General features: G+C 32.7%; 3 protein-coding genes across 3 annotated transcripts; all 3 read left to right on the top strand.

Annotated features, from left to right (window-relative positions):
- Positions 1-913: 913 nt before the first annotated feature.
- LOC135193744 (basic juvenile hormone-suppressible protein 2-like) lies at positions 914-3779 on the top strand. Its single transcript, XM_064217541.1, has 5 exons — positions 914-1032; positions 1132-1265; positions 1426-2262; positions 2349-2521; positions 2664-3779. Exons 1-5 carry the CDS (start codon positions 951-953, stop codon positions 3688-3690), a joined length of 2253 nt encoding a protein of 750 aa, XP_064073611.1. The 5' UTR covers positions 914-950; the 3' UTR covers positions 3691-3779.
- A 1743-nt stretch (positions 3780-5522) lies between these two features.
- On the top strand, positions 5523-8390 carry LOC135193742 (basic juvenile hormone-suppressible protein 2-like). The gene is made up of 5 exons (XM_064217537.1): positions 5523-5643; positions 5743-5876; positions 6037-6873; positions 6960-7132; positions 7275-8390. The coding sequence occupies exons 1-5, from the start codon at positions 5562-5564 to the stop codon at positions 8299-8301; spliced, it is 2253 nt and encodes a 750-aa protein (XP_064073607.1). The 5' UTR covers positions 5523-5561; the 3' UTR covers positions 8302-8390.
- A 6175-nt stretch (positions 8391-14565) lies between these two features.
- LOC113400341 (basic juvenile hormone-suppressible protein 2-like) lies at positions 14566-17718 on the top strand. The gene is made up of 5 exons (XM_026639873.2): positions 14566-14665; positions 15189-15322; positions 15409-16245; positions 16325-16497; positions 16628-17718. Exons 1-5 carry the CDS (start codon positions 14587-14589, stop codon positions 17652-17654), a joined length of 2250 nt encoding a protein of 749 aa, XP_026495658.2. The 5' UTR covers positions 14566-14586; the 3' UTR covers positions 17655-17718.
- The last annotated feature ends 2286 nt before the right edge of the window (positions 17719-20004 follow it).

The following is a 20004-nucleotide window of genomic DNA, read 5'->3' as shown; positions in this document are numbered from 1 at the left end:
TTTTATTATATAATATTTTATTATTGCAGTGTTGTTTCCAGCAAAATACAACAGTTGATCTCATTTTGCGGCTGTCGTAAAAAAATAAAGGAATCTAAGAGAAATGTTAATGTTAAAAACATCCATGAATGGAATCAATAAATTGTGCTTCAAAAGTCTGTCTATATTGTGCCAAGAAACTAAGCCACTAGCAAAAAAAGTACTACCAAAGAGGTCTGTGTCTGGCAGGGCGTGAATGTCTTAACAGACGGGCCCGAACTTAATTACCTTAATTTGTGTTTATTATTAATGTTAAGGAAAACATCGTCAGGAAACATGCACGGGTCGGGTGATTCTGCTAAATGTTAATCCACCAACCCTCATTAGAGCAATGTGATGGAGTAAGCGGTAAGGAAGACTTCAACCATCAGTGGAACATATACAGGCTGTACCTCGCATTTCCTTTTAAAAAATCGCTAAAATATTGTTATTGTGTAAATGTTTTTAACATTATTTTACAAGAATTAAACTTATGTTAGTAACGAATGATTATATTTCAGTAAATACGTATAAGTCTAGATTTATTACAAACCTTTTTATTTTTCGTACATTTAAAAAATACAATACCATGGAATTCACAAGTTTTTTTTTTTATTATTTAGCTGCAGTAATTAAGCGAAGTTTTAAAATAAAAAATCGTGTATATATTGTATTAAAACAAGTTTATTATTAGTATATATAGGTTTTAACATAACATTATTTGTTTCTACTGTAAAAGTCAATAATAGTGTTTATCTGCAGAATGAAATTATTTTCTCCTAGGTGATAAGCTATCGACACTTCAGCGGAATAATTATAATGACGACTTAAAAGTTATCAAAAATAATAGTGTATAGGTCAGTTACTTACGATACAGCACCAGTATAAAATAGTGCTACACCGAGCAATCAGCACAGTTAGTCGGCACAACCATGAAGGTGGTAGCGTGCTTCGTACTAGGTCTCGCGGCGCTTGCCGCAGCCCGTCCCGATGTTGTCGGTGACCAAACATTGGGTAAGATTTATAAATTATAACGACAATAAAAAATAAGTACTATCCAGAATAACATATATGTTATTCGGTAAAAAAATAACCATGATATTCTAATTGCAGTTACCATGGACATTAAACAAAAGCAGTTCTTCATCCTGAAACTGCTGAATAATGTTCTGGGACCTGTTATGTACAAGGACATTGAGGACATCGGCAAGAACTTCAAAATCGAAGACAACATGGACATGTACACTGTAAGTTTTAAATAATTAATGATATTTAATTAAGAGTCCGTTTAATCTATACATTTTAAATTTTTTAACTATTTAATAATATTATACAGTTTTTTTCTTCTTCTTCTTTATCTTCAATCTTCTTGGCACATTATTGAGAGTATTTTATTTTTACTTTCAGAAACAAAATGTAGTTAAGGTATTCCTCAACAACTGGAATATCGGTTTCTTACCCCGTGGTGAAATTTTCACTCTCCACGTTGACCGTCAACTCAAGGAGGTAGTCACTATGTTCCATATGCTGTACTACGCTAAAGATTTTACCACCTTCATTAAGACCGCATGCTGGATGCGTCTCTACCTGAACGAAGGCATGTTTGTGTATGCCCTCACTGTAGCTGTCAGGCATCGTGAAGACTGCAGAGGCATTATCCTTCCTCCACCTTACGAGATCTACCCATACTTCTTCGTCCGTGCCGACGTTATTCAGAAAGCTTATATGCTTAAAATGAAAAAGGGTCTTCTCGATAACAAACTCTGCGATTTCTACGGAATCAAGAAAACTGACAAAGATATTTACATTATTGATGAAAATGTGTATGACACTCGCGTCTATCTGAATGACGAAGACAGGCTCAGATACTTCACTGAAGATATCGATCTTAACACTTACTACTACTACTTCCATGTTGACTATCCTTTCTGGATGAAGGATGATTTTATCACGAACAAATTCATGATGAGACGTTGGGAGCTCACTATGTATGTCTACCAGCAAATTCTTGCTAGATACTATTTGGAACGTCTTTCTAATGGTCTTGGTGATATCTTGAATCTATCTTGGTACAAGCCAATCAGAAAGGGATACTGGCCTTGGATGCTTCTTCACAATGGTGTACAGATGCCTGTTAGGTTTAACAACCAAATTATCGTTGGTGACAAAGATATCAGCGTTACAAAACTTTTGGAGGATTACGAAAGAATCATTACCGAAGCAATCATCAAAGGATACATTGAGGTAATTTATGTTTCAAGGACATAGTATATATCTTTTTATATAGTTACTAAATATATCTAAATATATAAAAAACAATATTATTACAGATTAATGGCATCAGGCTTGATCTGACTAAACCCGAAGATGTAGAAGTACTTGGCAAGCTCATTTATGGTACAATTGAGAAGACTGACTTAACTAAACTTCAGGTGGATTCCTACCGCTACCTTCTCATCTTAATAAAGGCAGTGATTGGCCTTAACACCTGGACTAACGACCAGTAAGTTTAAAATAGTAAAAAAGAAATTGAATTTCTCAATAGTGTTAATGTAACGTATAATACTTTGGGCATTTAAGTTTATATAGGAAGTATCTTTATTATATACATATTAGTTTGCTTTAATTGACCATTATTTTTTCAGATACTTTGTCGTACCTTCTGTCTTAGACAATTACCAAACTGCTCTCCGCGACCCAGTATTCTACCAACTGCAGAAACGTCTTTGCAACTTGTTGATTCTCTTCAAGAGACGCCTACCTAGCTACACCTACGAAGAACTGTACTTCCCTGGTGTTAAAGTAGACAATGTAGTGGTTGACAAGCTTGTTACGTACTTCGATGACTACTTAATGGACATGACCAATGCGGTTATTTACAACGACGAGGAACTCAAAAAGACCACATCTGATATGGTATTCTTTGTGCGCAAACGCCGCCTTAATCACCAGCCATTCAAAGTCACCCTTGACATCTTATCCGACAAGACAGTCGATTGTGTAGTAAGGTTATTCTTGGGACCTAAAGAAGACTACCTTGGCCGCTTGATCGATCTCAACATTAACCGCGTTAACTTCGTTGAACTCGACTCTTTCATGTACAAACTCAACACTGGAAAGAACACAATTGTAAGGAACTCTATTGATATGCACAACCTTGTCCGTGACCGCATCATGACCCGTGATCTCTGGAAGAAGATGGATACTATTACTGACATGAGAGACCTTTTGATCAAGGATCTCAGGAATTACCACACCGGTTTCCCCACAAGGCTTCTTTTGCCTAAAGGTCGCATTGGTGGTTTAAAAATGATGTTATACGTCATTGTAACTCCTTTGAAGTTAGTTGACAACATCGATATTTCTATCCTCGATACAACCCGTAAAGATTTATTCGTCGACTTTAGATCCACTGTACTTCTAGACAAAATGCCACTCGGTTTCCCATTCGACCGCCAGATCGACTTTACTAAATTCTTCACAGCAAACATGAAATTCTTAGATGTCATAATCTTCCACAAGCCACTGGTTTGCGATATGAAGACCCATTGGGATCGTTATGTACTGAGAAACTACGACTTAGTTGGCGTAACTCCATTGGTGAACGACTACTACACTGGTGTTGATATCAACACTAAAGTTGACAGAGACGTCAACGTCTTCGATATGTAAATCTAAAGGAAACTGCCTAAAATACAACGATACTCTTTATAATTTGAATGCAATGTATCTATATTATAAATAAAATGAATTATTTATTATTTTTGATATTTTATTAAGCCTTTATAAAAAAAAAAACACAATAAAACTTCTAATTTATATATAAATTGCAATCTCGTTCGAAGTCTTTCCCATATTACGTAACGACTCACATAATAATATTTTCTACTTTTACTTTTTCTACTATTTTATAGTAAACATGTCAGTTGTTAAGGCCTCATTTAACTACATACAAATGATCATACAAAAAACATATTACAACTATCGTGACTATCAGTCTTTAGTAATTAAATCGAATTAAGTGTTTAAGAAACAATTTGATCATATAGCCGAGATAACAAACGTGAATTTTAAATCCGTTCAAATCTGGACAAGTATGTGCTTAATTTGCATACATAATTTCTAAATCATCTCAAACTAGATTTACAATCATTTTAATATTATTGCTTAAAATCATTTTTTAGGAAAGTCTACTTCACATCACAATTATCGTAACTAAAACAAATTTTAGTTTTATTGCTAATAAATTGGTATAATATACATAAATAGCATAATTATATATGTAATTTATGCGTGAAATATATTTTAGTATAATTACTAATAAAAATAAAAACTAGCTTCATGTATAATACAGAAATAGAACATCCCTCGTAAAAAAAGAATTTAATAGGTTACGGGAACAGTTAACCAATTGATGAAAAATAATAACTACTGTGTTGTTCTCGGTATAATCCAAATTCTGAACTAGTTTCAGCTTAATATAATATTAAATATTAAACTTGTAAAATAAATGATTCAAAAGTGCTTGTAAGAGCGTAGTAGTAGACTAACGTAAATTAGATGTTAATTATCTATTTAATCAATGCTCTATATTATCAAAGATAGAGGTCACAAACCTTTATATTTCACGTGAGATATTAATTTAAAAGAGTCTACATAACTTAGTTACAAAAAAAACTTTTTTAACAATTTTATTGTCTCAAAAAAAGAAAAAAAATGTATTTTTATACTAGTCGTACGCCCAAGGCATATCCTATCAAAACTATTTTTCAGAAAGCGTGCAACAACTACCTTCATCTCATTACCAGAAACCAAAATAACGAAATAAATTTCATATTCACATCAGAAATGACGAAATTCCCTACAACCTTTCATCCCTTATTTGATCCCGTAGAAGTTGTATTTTTAGTGCTACCTAGACGCTATCAAGAATTCCTCTGCAAAATTTAATTTTGTTAGACCAACAAAGTTAGTTATTTCAAAATGTGTTAAGTAGATTTCACAAGCTCAACCACTTCACCTCACATTATATGATACAGCTCCTCTGGATCGTAGCATGGTTTATATAGTTTATTTCCTAATAAATGGGTTGTGCATTTTTTTAGCCGTTTTCCTATTCTAATAACACAACAATCCATTTGCGGTTCGGTCGAAGTTTGATCGTAATATGTATGAGATCATATCATAATCGATTTGAATAAGAAACCAATTCACTTATTCATATCGGTTACGATTAAACTGAGGTTTATTTATTTTTAAAATAAAAAATCGTGTATATATTGTATTAAAACAAGTTTATTATTAATATATATAGGTTTTAACATAACATTATTTGTTTCTACTGTAAAAGTCAATAATAGTGTTTATCTGCAGAATGAAATTATTTTCTCCTAGGTGATAAGCTATCGACACTTCAGCGGAATAATTATAATGACGACTTAAAAGTTATCAAAAATAATAGTGTATAGGTCAGTTACTTACGATACAGCACCAGTATAAAATAGTGCTACACCGAGCAATCAGCACAGTTAGTCGGCACAACCATGAAGGTGGTAGCGTGCTTCGTACTAGGTCTCGCGGCGCTTGCCGCAGCCCGTCCCGATGTTGTCGGTGACCAAACATTGGGTAAGATTTATAAATTATAACGACAATAAAAAATAAGTACTATCCAGAATAACATATATGTTATTCGGTAAAAAAATAACCATGATATTCTAATTGCAGTTACCATGGACATTAAACAAAAGCAGTTCTTCATCCTGAAACTGCTGAATAATGTTCTGGGACCTGTTATGTACAAGGACATTGAGGACATCGGCAAGAACTTCAAAATCGAAGACAACATGGACATGTACACTGTAAGTTTTAAATAATTAATGATATTTAATTAAGAGTCCGTTTAATCTATACATTTTAAATTTTTTAACTATTTAATAATATTATACAGTTTTTTTCTTCTTCTTCTTTATCTTCAATCTTCTTGGCACATTATTGAGAGTATTTTATTTTTACTTTCAGAAACAAAATGTAGTTAAGGTATTCCTCAACAACTGGAATATCGGTTTCTTACCCCGTGGTGAAATTTTCACTCTCCACGTTGACCGTCAACTCAAGGAGGTAGTCACTATGTTCCATATGCTGTACTACGCTAAAGATTTTACCACCTTCATTAAGACCGCATGCTGGATGCGTCTCTACCTGAACGAAGGCATGTTTGTGTATGCCCTCACTGTAGCTGTCAGGCATCGTGAAGACTGCAGAGGCATTATCCTTCCTCCACCTTACGAGATCTACCCATACTTCTTCGTCCGTGCCGACGTTATTCAGAAAGCTTATATGCTTAAAATGAAAAAGGGTCTTCTCGATAACAAACTCTGCGATTTCTACGGAATCAAGAAAACTGACAAAGATATTTACATTATTGATGAAAATGTGTATGACACTCGCGTCTATCTGAATGACGAAGACAGGCTCAGATACTTCACTGAAGATATCGATCTTAACACTTACTACTACTACTTCCATGTTGACTATCCTTTCTGGATGAAGGATGATTTTATCACGAACAAATTCATGATGAGACGTTGGGAGCTCACTATGTATGTCTACCAGCAAATTCTTGCTAGATACTATTTGGAACGTCTTTCTAATGGTCTTGGTGATATCTTGAATCTATCTTGGTACAAGCCAATCAGAAAGGGATACTGGCCTTGGATGCTTCTTCACAATGGTGTACAGATGCCTGTTAGGTTTAACAACCAAATTATCGTTGGTGACAAAGATATCGGCGTTACAAAACTTTTGGAGGATTACGAAAGAATCATTACCGAAGCAATCATCAAAGGATACATTGAGGTAATTTATGTTTCAAGGACATAGTATATATCTTTTTATATAGTTACTAAATATATCTAAATATATAAAAAACAATATTATTACAGATTAATGGCATCAGGCTTGATCTGACTAAACCCGAAGATGTAGAAGTACTTGGCAAGCTCATTTATGGTACAATTGAGAAGACTGACTTAACTAAACTTCAGGTGGATTCCTACCGCTACCTTCTCATCTTAATAAAGGCAGTGATTGGCCTTAACACCTGGACTAACGACCAGTAAGTTTAAAATAGTAAAAAAGAAATTGAATTTCTCAATAGTGTTAATGTAACGTATAATACTTTGGGCATTTAAGTTTATATAGGAAGTATCTTTATTATATACATATTAGTTTGCTTTAATTGACCATTATTTTTTCAGATACTTTGTCGTACCTTCTGTCTTAGACAATTACCAAACTGCTCTCCGCGACCCAGTATTCTACCAACTGCAGAAACGTCTTTGCAACTTGTTGATTCTCTTCAAGAGACGCCTACCTAGCTACACCTACGAAGAACTGTACTTCCCTGGTGTTAAAGTAGACAATGTAGTGGTTGACAAGCTTGTTACGTACTTCGATGACTACTTAATGGACATGACCAATGCGGTTATTTACAACGACGAGGAACTCAAAAAGACCACATCTGATATGGTATTCTTTGTGCGCAAACGCCGCCTTAATCACCAGCCATTCAAAGTCACCCTTGACATCTTATCCGACAAGACAGTCGATTGTGTAGTAAGGTTATTCTTGGGACCTAAAGAAGACTACCTTGGCCGCTTGATCGATCTCAACATTAACCGCGTTAACTTCGTTGAACTCGACTCTTTCATGTACAAACTCAACACTGGAAAGAACACAATTGTAAGGAACTCTATTGATATGCACAACCTTGTCCGTGACCGCATCATGACCCGTGATCTCTGGAAGAAGATGGATACTATTACTGACATGAGAGACCTTTTGATCAAGGATCTCAGGAATTACCACACCGGTTTCCCCACAAGGCTTCTTTTGCCTAAAGGTCGCATTGGTGGTTTAAAAATGATGTTATACGTCATTGTAACTCCTTTGAAGTTAGTTGACAACATCGATATTTCTATCCTCGATACAACCCGTAAAGATTTATTCGTCGACTTTAGATCCACTGTACTTCTAGACAAAATGCCACTCGGTTTCCCATTCGACCGCCAGATCGACTTTACTAAATTCTTCACAGCAAACATGAAATTCTTAGATGTCATAATCTTCCACAAGCCACTGGTTTGCGATATGAAGACCCATTGGGATCGTTATGTACTGAGAAACTACGACTTAGTTGGCGTAACTCCATTGGTGAACGACTACTACACTGGTGTTGATATCAACACTAAAGTTGACAGAGACGTCAACGTCTTCGATATGTAAATCTAAAGGAAACTGCCTAAAATACAACGATACTCTTTATAATTTGAATGCAATGTATCTATATTATAAATAAAATGAATTATTTATTATTTTTGATATTTTATTAAGCCTTTATAAAAAAAAAAACACAATAAAACTTCTAATTTATATATAAATTGCAATCTCGTTCGAAGTCTTTCCCATATTACGTAACGACTCACATAATAATATTTTCTACTTTTACTTTTTCTACTATTTTATAGTAAACATGTCAGTTGTTAAGGCCTCATTTAACTACATACAAATGATCATACAAAAAACATATTACAACTATCGTGACTATCAGTCTTTAGTAATTAAATCGAATTAAGTGTTTAAGAAACAATTTGATCATATAGCCGAGATAACAAACGTGAATTTTAAATCCGTTCAAATCTGGACAAGTATGTGCTTAATTTGCATACATAATTTCTAAATCATCTCAAACTAGATTTACAATCATTTTTATATTATTGCTTAAAATCATTTTTTAGGAAAGTCTACTTCACATCACAATTATCGTAACTAAAACAAATTTTAGTTTTATTGCTAATAAATTGGTATAATATACATAAATAGCATAATTATATATGTAATTTATGCGTGAAATATATTTTAGTATAATTACTAATAAAAATAAAAACTAGCTTCATGTATAATACAGAAATAGAACATCCCTCGTAAAAAAAGAATTTAATAGGTTACGGGAACAGTTAACCAATTGATGAAAAATAATAACTACTGTGTTGTTCTCGGTATAATCCAAATTCTGAACTAGTTTCAGCTTAATATAATATTAAATATTAAACTTGTAAAATAAATGATTCAAAAGTGCTTGTAAGAGCGTAGTAGTAGACTAACGTAAATTAGATGTTAATTATCTATTTAATCAATGCTCTATATTATCAAAGATAGAGGTCACAAACCTTTATATTTCACGTGAGATATTAATTTAAAAGAGTCTACATAACTTAGTTACAAAAAAAACTTTTTTAACAATTTTATTGTCTCAAAAAAAGAAAAAAAATGTATTTTTATACTAGTCGTACGCCCAAGGCATATCCTATCAAAACTATTTTTCAGAAAGCGTGCAACAACTACCTTCATCTCATTACCAGAAACCAAAATAACGAAATAAATTTCATATTCACATCAGAAATGACGAAATTCCGTACAACCTTTCATCCCTTATTTGATCCCGTAGAAGTTGTATTTTTAGTGCTACCTAGACGCTATCAAGAATTCCTCTGTAAAATTTAATTTTGTTAGACCAACAAAGTCAGTCATTTCAAATTGTGTTAAGTAGATTTCACAAGCTGCTCCACTTCACCTCACATTATATGATACAGCTCCTCTGGATCGTAGCATGGTTTATATAGTTTCTTTCCTAATAAATGGGTTGTGCATTTTTTTAGCCGTTTTCCTATTCTAATAACACAACAATCCATTTGCGGTTCGGTCGAAGTTTGATCGTAATATGTATGAGATCATATCATAATCGATTTGAATGAGAAACCAATTCACTTATTCATATCGGTTACGATTAAACTGAGGTTTATTTATTTTTGTGAGGAATAGGAACAGTTGGATCAGAATAGAATCGGGAACGTATGATAAAATTTATAACGGTATCATATATATAATCGTTATAATAAAATTGCTCCTCAGGTTTATCCTGAGATTAACGTGTTCAAAGACAATTTAATTTTCTTTATGGTTACAGAGTGGACACATTCGTTATTATTGTATAAATAAATAACCGGGTCCATCTAGTTGAATTGAAATAGAATATAGTGATAACAAACCAAATTTTATTTCATGAATGCAATTGCAATTGAATTGTTTCAGCCATATTTGAAGGGTGAGGACAAAAGGATTGCCTATTTGATTACGTATTTACGTTTATGGCGATTCTGATTCATTAGTATATTGTAAATAGAGGTGTTCTATTTTGATGAGGCAAACTAACAAAAGATAAAGAAAGAGGTAAAGAGCACAATCGGCGGCTGCACGAGCTTCCTGGTGCATAAGAGTCATCATTAACTTCTTAACTTCGGAATATTTCTAAGATTTTTTTCAAATAATAATTCAGTAATTTATGTTTATTAACAAGAAAGCCGAAGCCGAGATGGCCCAGTGGTTAGAACGCGTGCATCTTAACCGATGATTTCGGGTTCAAACCCAGGCAGGCACCACTGAATTTACATGTGCTTAATTTGTTTATAATTCATCTCGTGCTCGGCGGTGAAGGAAAACATCGTGAGGAAACCTGCATGTGTCTAATTTCAACGAAATTCTGCCACATGTGTACTCCACCAACCCGCATTGGAGCAGCGTGGTGGAATATGCTCCATACCTTCTCCTCAACGGGAGAGGAGGCCTTAGCCCAGCAGTGGGAAATTTACAGGCTGATTATGTATGTTATGTAACAAGAAAGTAGTAAGCTGCTACTACTTACTACTAGTATGTTACTAGTAAGATGTACTACGGCTACGAACTATCGTAGCCTTAAATCTATTCTTATATAAAATCAAATCCAAATATTTTATTAGTTGAGCCTTTATATCATCTTTTAACAGAAAACCACTTTTAATTCGTCATTCTGTTTACCTCTTTTATATATATAAAAGCGAAATACCACTCAATGATTAATCACGAAATCTCAGAAACCATAACTCCTACAAACTTGAAATTTGGCAGGTAGGTTCCTTATTGGGTGTAGATATCCTTTAAGAACGAATTTTACGAACTTTACTCCACCCTTAAGGGGGTAAAACGGGGATTGGAAGTTTGTGTTTTATACATTTCGCTCGGGCAAAGCCGCAGGTTCAGCTAGTAAATTAATTAAACTACAACCAGGTGGTTGTTACATATAATATTTTACTGGTGTAAAACATTATATTTACATTATTTCGTATATATATTTATATCAAAACAGATAAAACAATGTACTTACTCTGATAACTTTTCCACCTACAATATTTAAATGTACGTCGATACAATGTAAAAAGTCAGGTCAGTGCATCGATTAAGATTTAATAAATAATTTGGGTGAGGTCAGAACATTTATCAGTCTACGTAAGTAAAGATGCAGCAGTGAGTAAAAAAAAATTTGACAACCCCTGCGAAGGATTGTTTAAACAACAATACTCGTTAGCTAGCTGTATAACATTGCTGTATAACAATACATTATAGCATTAAGCGAAACATATGGCTAACTGTCATAGAACAACGGCTATCCTCTGAACAATGTATTGTTATGTATTCAAACGTATGTATATGTAAGTTGTCTACTTATTATATAATAACTAATATATAGTTTGTTGATAAAAACCAATTAAATTTTTGTGTAAAACCAAAGATACGTTTTGACGTTAAAGGTTTAATATTGCATTGAAATTTGAACTATCTACAATACAATTTGGTTTGTTGTTTTTGTTGGTAAATAACACAACAATAACTGCACATGCAGATGAATTCAGCAGTTAGTGGAACTAACTTGAAATAAAATACCTAAATAAAAAAAATATTTTCTATTTATTTTTTTAGCTTTGTTAAATTATATACAACTTTAATAAGAAAATATGACTTTTATTAACTTACAAATGAAAATTACCTCGACTGTGTAATTGAAAATTTACTCCTATACCTTGGGCTTTGCGAAAGAAAATTACACTAAGAAATTAGAATAAAAGATTCTTAAACGATACATTAATTTGTATATTTATGAGCATCGTAAACTGACTCTTTTTTAAATATTTATTTCATCAAAAAAGCAAAGCTAAATTTTATTAGAAAGAATGCTATTTACACGCGAATAATCGAATTTTGAACGCTCACTGTTCTAGCATAAATAAAAATACATTATTTATATATAAAGCCCCAAGGCTCAGTTTCAACTTTGGACGAAATTGCTTCTGATTTCTTAAGCGTGAATAGGGAAAGCTTACATTCCACATTATCCTATAAGATGAGATTTTATTGGGAGACGCTTGGCTTTCCATTCAATTAATTTATTTTCTAAAGATATTGGATCTTAAACATCAATTTAAATGTTTAATATATTTTTTCAGTTGCTACTATTAGGTATTTAATTCAAGTACATCATATCGACAAGTACATATGGGAATTAAATAAAGTAGCAATTCAATACCTTACCATAACAACATAAAATCTTACAGAACACATAAAATCTTTCTTCCCAACAAATCATCGTTGACATGGACTTCAGAACTATATCACAATGACTCACACCACTGGTTTGGAAATAAATACCTCCAACCAAGCGAAAAAGACTCAGAGAGAAGCGAAAGAAACTCAGCGGAACTTTCCTTTATTTTAATATTTTTTTCTTTGAACGATAGTATTTGCAAAGCAATTATTCATGTTTCTATTTGACACACCCCGTAAGCGATCGTTTCATTCCCAAAGCGTATTATCATCTAAGAATTCATTACTATTAAAATAACCTTTTATAATCGTTACTTAACGATTTTTTTGAATAATGATTAAATCATTTTGAACGTATTCTGGGATAATTTTATTATCCCTGTTTAGTCGAGTAACATTCGTATGTACGTATTATTAGTACGTAGTCTACGTCATAATTTCTACAAAAGTATTTTGTATTTTTACAAACATATACATATACTTAATAAATAATGATGTATCATATATTCATACACATTGACAACGACTCCAAAACTAACAATAATTGTAACTATATATTATCGTAAATCGACTTTTAAGTAGTCTAATATTTTTTATTTCATTTTACATAGGGATAACTCTAAAAAATATTTTGATCATTGTTTGTTATTGATAGGTATGTGTTGAATTAGATTTAAAGAGGGTTGGTCTACCTATCTTCTTGCGTGGTAAATTCATAGATCGTAGCTACAATTGATGAGTAGAAAAAATAAATTGATTATTAAATTGTAGAAGAATACGCAATTATATTTTTACTTTTTAGTGCAGATTAATTTGTTATGGAATAGTATTTTTTTGAAGTCGGTTTTTTTTGTTCAAATTTAGTTTGTTATGAGACATATTTTAATATAAGAACATCAAACATTTTTTTTTTACAAAATCTTGTCTTAATTTATTTGAAAGTAGTTTAGTAGTTAGTCTTAAATGATTTTCAAAACATTAAATATATCTCTTATTTATATTTAAATTTAGTTGTTTTATTTAAAATCAAACATATAGTGTTTTTTATATAATTAATCTGCTTATAAAAAGAAAATCGTTTTATATTAAAACTGATTTATCATGCTAACTGAAAAATTTATTACAAACTTTTTTTTTTTTCATGGACATCAATCAACACACACACAATCTTATAAACTTATAAACGTTGTACAAATATTTTAATCGGCTAATACTATTAATGTAGAAGTAGTAGAGATAATATATTTCGTCTATACATTGGTAACAATAATATAATTAATAATTATATTATTGTTATGAATGTATAGACGAAATATTAAGAGTACGCATACATAAATGTATATAAAAATTATGTTTTTAAGAAATTAACTCTAATTCTTGTCACAAAACACATTCTAGAACAGCATTTATTACATTAAAATAAATTATACACGCGTACATTTAAGTACTACCTTAACATACATATACATTAACTTTAAAATATACAAATACCGTAACATTTAAAGTTAGACACTTGTTACTGAAATTCAGATTAACTCCCACGCTTGATAAGGACATTAGACGTAAAATGCATTATTACGAGTAGCTTTATTATTAAAAAAAAGAGAAACATAAAAACTTATTACCATAGAAATGGTACTACCCAGACACCAACGCTTAATAATATTCTATAATTATATTTTTCGGTTTGAAATTTGAGTGACCCATTAAACACTTATACACCTAAGATCACCCAATGTTTCGATCCACAGCCCCTCTTGCCTTCGATGTCTATATGTGCATATGACCACTTACCATTAGGAAGACCACTTACCATCTAAATTGATAAAATATAAAAACGTAGAATGGTTTTTTTTTATAAATAAACGTTAAATTGTATCTTCAGCGTTCTCAACGCTTGGAAGATAAAATTTACGAGACGCGATACACTTTCTTTACAAGACGTGATAGCTTTTCACCTATAATAATTACAAAATTAAAAACAAATGTTACAATTGTAACAAACAATGCAACATAGAGGTCAATGATATCAATAATATTTTAATATAAATAGAGATGCATTCTGTGCAATCGTCAGTTGGTGTCTGAATACCAGCCATGAAGGCGATTGTGTGCTTAGTCTTTGGCCTAGCGGCTATGGCCGCTGGTCATGTGGTTTACAACGATCAGACGATCGGTAAGATTATTTATATTATTTTATCTAAATAATTATTCTGACATAAAGTATGGTACTAATTACAATTGAACTTTTTCTTTCGTATATCTTAACAAAATATACTTAAGTTCCATGTGCTTAACAATATGCATTTCGCTTTCCCCACCATCCAACCTCCAACACTTTGTCGGTGAAAGAATTTCTACCACATTTTCATATCATTTTTAAAAATACAGATCGGCGCTGTAAGAATTATTGTCCGTTTCTTACATAGCCGATGCGCCGCCAACCTTAGCAACTAAAATTTTATGTCCTTGTGCCTATTATACTGGTTCACTCGCCCTTCAAACTTCACAACAATACTGATTGCTCTTTCATTCATAATCTGTATCTCTCTCTCACCCGTGTAGCAGCGTTGTTGAATAAGATTCAATCCCTCACCTATATATTAGAGGAGGCTTTAGGCTCGCAATGAGGCTTTTTTGACTGTTATTTTTAAGTGCATTTTATTACTGATCGTTATATGGTACTTATCACATTTCAGTTAACCTGGATATAAAGGAACGTCAAATTTTCATTTTGAAGCTTTTGAACCATATTATGGAACCAGTCGTATACAAGGAAATAGAAGACATCGGTAAAGACTTCAAAATAGAAACTAACGTTGATCTATACACGGTAAGCAAACGAATCCGAATATTAATAATCATATTCGCTAGAGTTATTTTATATTTTATTCCTGTGTCTATTGTTATTTCTTACAGAGACAAGATGTTGTCAAAGTATTCGTCAACAACCTGAAATTCGGTTTTCTGCCTCGTGGTGAAATATTCACTATTCACGTTGACCGTCAACTTAAAGAGGTCGTCACCATGTTCCACATGTTGTACTACGCCAAGGACTTCGCTACCTTCATTAAGACCGCGTGCTGGATGCGTCTGTATCTTAACGAAGGCATGTTCGTTTATGCACTGACTGTAGCCGTCAGACATCGTGAGGACTGCAAGGGTATCATTCTCCCACCACCTTATGAAATCTATCCTTACTACTTCGTCCGTGCTGACGTCATTCAAAAGGCTTACCTTCTTAAGATGAAGAAAGGTCTTCTTGACACCAAGTTGTGCGACTTTTACGGAATCAAAAAAACTGACAAAGACATTTACATTATAGACGAAAACGTATATGATCGTCGTGTCTACTTGAACGATGAAGATAGGCTCAGATACTTTACTGAAGATATTGATCTTAACACATACTACTACTATTTCCACATCGACTATCCATTCTGGATGAAAGATGATGTTATGACAAACAAGCTTATGTTCAGACGCTGGGAATTAACGCTTTATATGTACCAACAAATTCTTGCTAGATACTACTTAGAGCGTTTGTCCAATGGCCTTGGTGATATTCCTACACTTTCTTGGCACAAAACTATTCGTAAGGGTTACTGGCCATGGTTGATGCTTCATAACGGCGTTCAGTTACCAGTCAGGTTGAACAACTATGTAATGACAGACAATAAGAACATTGGAGTATTGAACCTTGTTCAAAATTACGAAAAGATTATAAACGAAGCTATAATTAAAGGTTATATTGAAGTACGTATAAATTGCAATATTTATATTAAGTTCGATAAATCGCTTCAAATTATGCTAATTTCCAATGGGTTTTTTTTAGATCAATGGACTAAGATTAGAGCTAACGAAGACTGAAGATATAGAAATGTTAGGAAAACTGATTTACGGTACTGTTGACAAACTTAACATAACTAAATATCAAGTAGACGCTTACCGCTACCTGCTCATATTGATGAAATCTGTTGTTGGCCTGAACACGATAAATACTGACAAGTAAGCCTTTTAAATATTCACATGTTTTAATATACCTTTGTTTGATTGAATATGTTTTTCCGGAATATAATATTGAACTTATTGCTAAAATAAGAGAAAAATAATAATATTGTTTTTTTATAATTTTTAGATACTTCGTTGTACCCAGCGTTCTCGACAGCTATCAAACGGCTCTTCGTGACCCCGTGTTCTACCAACTGCAAAAACGTCTATGCTACTTCTTAATACTCTTCAAATTGCGTCTTCCTAGCTATACTCACGAAGACCTCTCATTCCCCGGAGTCAAGATCGATAATATTGTAGTCGACAAACTTGTCACGTACTTCGATGACTACTTAATGGATATGACTAACGCAGTCACCCTTACCCAAGATGAAATTAAAAAGACTACATCTGACATGATCTTCTATGTCCGCAAACGCCGCCTTAATCATCAACCATTCAAAGTAGTAGTTGACATTCAGTCTGACAAAGCTGTTGACTGTGTTGTCAGGATGTTCTTAGGACCTAAAGTAGACAATGTGGGACGCGTAATCGACCTCAACGTGAACCGCCTTAACTTTGTTGAACTTGACTCTTTCCTGTACAAGCTTAACACTGGTAAGAACACAATCGTCAGAAACTCCATTGACATGCACAACGTTGTCCGCGACCGCATCATGACCCGTGATCTCTGGAAGAAGATTGATACAGTCACCGACATGAGGGATCTCCTGATCAAGGATCTAAGAAACTACCAGACTGGTTTCCCAATCAGGTTGCTGCTACCTAAAGGTCACGTTGGCGGTATGCAGATGGTTCTATACGTTATTGTTACACCCCTGAAGTTAGTCGATAACGTTGACATCACTATGTTTGACACTACCCGCAAAGATTTAGTAGTAGACTTTAGATCTACTGTGCTGCTTGACAAGATGCCTCTTGGTTTCCCTCTTGATCGTCCAATTGATCTAACTAAATTCTTTACTACCAACATGAAATTCTTAGACATCTTTATCTACCACAAAGTACAAGTTTGTGACATGAAGACTCGTTGGGATAGATACGTTCTAAGGAACTACAACTTAGTAGACAAGACAGTTTTCGGTAACTACATGGACATGGATGTCGACATCAACATGAAGGTCGACCGCAACGTTAATGTTTATGACATGTAGGAAACAAAAGTGGCAAACTTAGGCAATGGTGAATATATTGAATAAATGATATGCTAATATAAAATATTTTTTTTACTCTACAAACCCAATTTAAACATAACTATAATATTTTAATTATGTACAATTAAAACTTAAATTAGTTTACTTTAATTTCATTTTTACATAGAAAGTAAAAGAGATTACCTTTGCTATTTATGGCTATTTGTTATTCCTGTGATTATATTTAATACCAAAATCAAAATAGCCAACAAATAAAGTCAATTTGTAATATGTGATTTTCTTGTACATTTCTAACTATCCAAAATCGTCATCACAAAATCTTCACATAATCCAATCTAATCCAATATAAATATATATATATATATATATTATTCATATATCCATATCCATATTCAGATCTTAAATGATATATTCATAACGTCCTGTTTTAAACACAAAATTATTATGATACAAAATTCTATGCTTTCAGTAAAAAAAGTCAAAAGTCCATCTAAAAATAATTGGGACAACTTCTCAAAATTTTGCATTTAAATTAGCGTAACGTAGATACTACATTAGGTTCCACCTTAAGGAAAAAAAAACAAATAAAGTTTTGAGTTACGATATGGCCGTTTAACTGATGTATATTTTTAAAAGCTTTATAGGTTAATTGGCCGAAGTACTGCTACAAATTGATAAAAATAATGCATATTATGTATATTCATGAAAATGGAGAATCCTTGCCAGTTGAAAACTAAATTGCGAATCTGTTTGCCTCCATAAAACAGCATCTCAAATTTCAAATCTACATGAAACATTTCTAGACGAGGCAAAGAATATACATATGTTATTGAATTTATAGACCAAGTAACTGAGTTAACGATTGACAAAATTAAAATTTATCAATATATGACTTGTAACACTGAAAATGAATACGCAAAGCAATAGTTCGACGGTGTAATTGTTGATATGAAAAATATGTACAAGTATTCTTATTTAATTTTTTACAATATCTAATCAGCTAATAGTGTTTTTTCGGGAAAAACTGTCTATTTATTCTAAAATTAATGTTTATTTTATGCAGTGTGAGCCAAAGTTAAACATTTCCTGACCTGACTGTAAAAATCGACATCATCTTTAAGGAAATCTTTAAATTTGCGTATGTATGAATTTAGAAATTTAGACCCAAGGGATGCGGTGGTGTCAGTGCGAGGAATTATTCAAGTAAGAGTATTTAATATAAGCAATATATTCTCGGTACAGTCTTAGCTTGAAACAACTTATGTACAAAGGCTAGAAGGAAGGACTTACGCAAGGAGTGGCCTCCTTTTAGTTTAGTTTTTTAGTAAATTTTTCTGTCACCTGTGTTTGAGAATGATACACTAAAAACGACACTTGCCACCATAGTCATTACTTCTCTTATTGAGTCCTAAAAAATACGTTTTAATAATGGCATATACGACATGACCAGGTGGAATGACACTGCAGGAACTGCTAGGAACAAACAAACGATAAATTGATCCAAATTGAATATATTTCAACAAGACTCACTTAATCCATTGTAGTTTTATAAAACTACTGCCTGACTTGCTGGTAATGAATGCTAGTTTCAAATTTAAACAATATTTTTAACTTGATATAAAATTTTATTGGCTATAGTCTAGTCCACAAGCTTACGTGATATAATTTAACATGAAACGTGTTTGCCTAGAATATATCTAAAAGCAAAAAATACATTATCTCTCTTTAATTAGTAGATTTGGAGCTTATTCCAACAAGCGGCATGTGGCAAAATTTCATATAATTTCATGAAATTAGACATATGATGGATTCATTACGATGTTTTTCTTCCCCGCCGAGAATGAGACGAATAATAAACAGAAATTACCACATAAAAATTCAGTAGTTCATTCACACTCAGGCAAGTGAATCCGCAATCATCGATTAAGATACACGCGCTCTAACCAATGGGCCATCTCGGCATATCTATAAGATATTCAATGACATACAGTTGAAAATAGTACTTATAGTACTAATAGTACTACACAATTTATTATAGTAATTAAGATGCAGCTTCCATATCTAACATTAATCGGCCATCTTGTTTGCATTTGTAATTTCCTGTTTAAATTTTTCACTTAGTTCTTCGTTAAAATTCTTAAGTTCTGCGAAAATTATGCGAGTTAGTACTTAATCTTATCTTTATTATTTAATTTAGCAAGTTCTTGGACCATTCGTTGATAAATGTCCACCACCGCTCTGGAATACCTTACATCGCTAATGAGCCTTGGCTGTTATGATTGGATATGATGGGATATATACCTTTACACACTATATACCGTTACACTGCCTCACTCACCCATGTATAAGA

Source organism: Vanessa tameamea, chromosome 17, assembly GCF_037043105.1.
Source record: "Vanessa tameamea isolate UH-Manoa-2023 chromosome 17, ilVanTame1 primary haplotype, whole genome shotgun sequence".
NCBI lineage: Eukaryota > Metazoa > Arthropoda > Insecta > Lepidoptera > Nymphalidae > Vanessa > Vanessa tameamea.
The sequence above is the reverse complement of the archived record's forward strand: the minus strand, read 5'-3'. Positions and strand labels throughout refer to the sequence as shown.

Coding starts and splice junctions, on each gene's coding strand:
- LOC113400341 (XM_026639873.2), top strand. CDS start 14,587: ATGAAGGCGATTGTGTGCTTAGTCTTTGGCCTAGCGGCTATGGCCGCT. Junction 14,666..15,188: donor TTACAACGATCAGACGATCG/GTAAGATTATTT, acceptor ATCACATTTCAG/TTAACCTGGATATAAAGGAA. Junction 16,246..16,324: donor TAATTAAAGGTTATATTGAA/GTACGTATAAAT, acceptor GGTTTTTTTTAG/ATCAATGGACTAAGATTAGA.
- LOC135193742 (XM_064217537.1), top strand. CDS start 5,562: ATGAAGGTGGTAGCGTGCTTCGTACTAGGTCTCGCGGCGCTTGCCGCA. Junction 5,644..5,742: donor TGTCGGTGACCAAACATTGG/GTAAGATTTATA, acceptor TTCTAATTGCAG/TTACCATGGACATTAAACAA. Junction 7,133..7,274: donor AACACCTGGACTAACGACCA/GTAAGTTTAAAA, acceptor TTATTTTTTCAG/ATACTTTGTCGTACCTTCTG.
- LOC135193744 (XM_064217541.1), top strand. CDS start 951: ATGAAGGTGGTAGCGTGCTTCGTACTAGGTCTCGCGGCGCTTGCCGCA. Junction 1,033..1,131: donor TGTCGGTGACCAAACATTGG/GTAAGATTTATA, acceptor TTCTAATTGCAG/TTACCATGGACATTAAACAA. Junction 2,263..2,348: donor TCATCAAAGGATACATTGAG/GTAATTTATGTT, acceptor ATATTATTACAG/ATTAATGGCATCAGGCTTGA.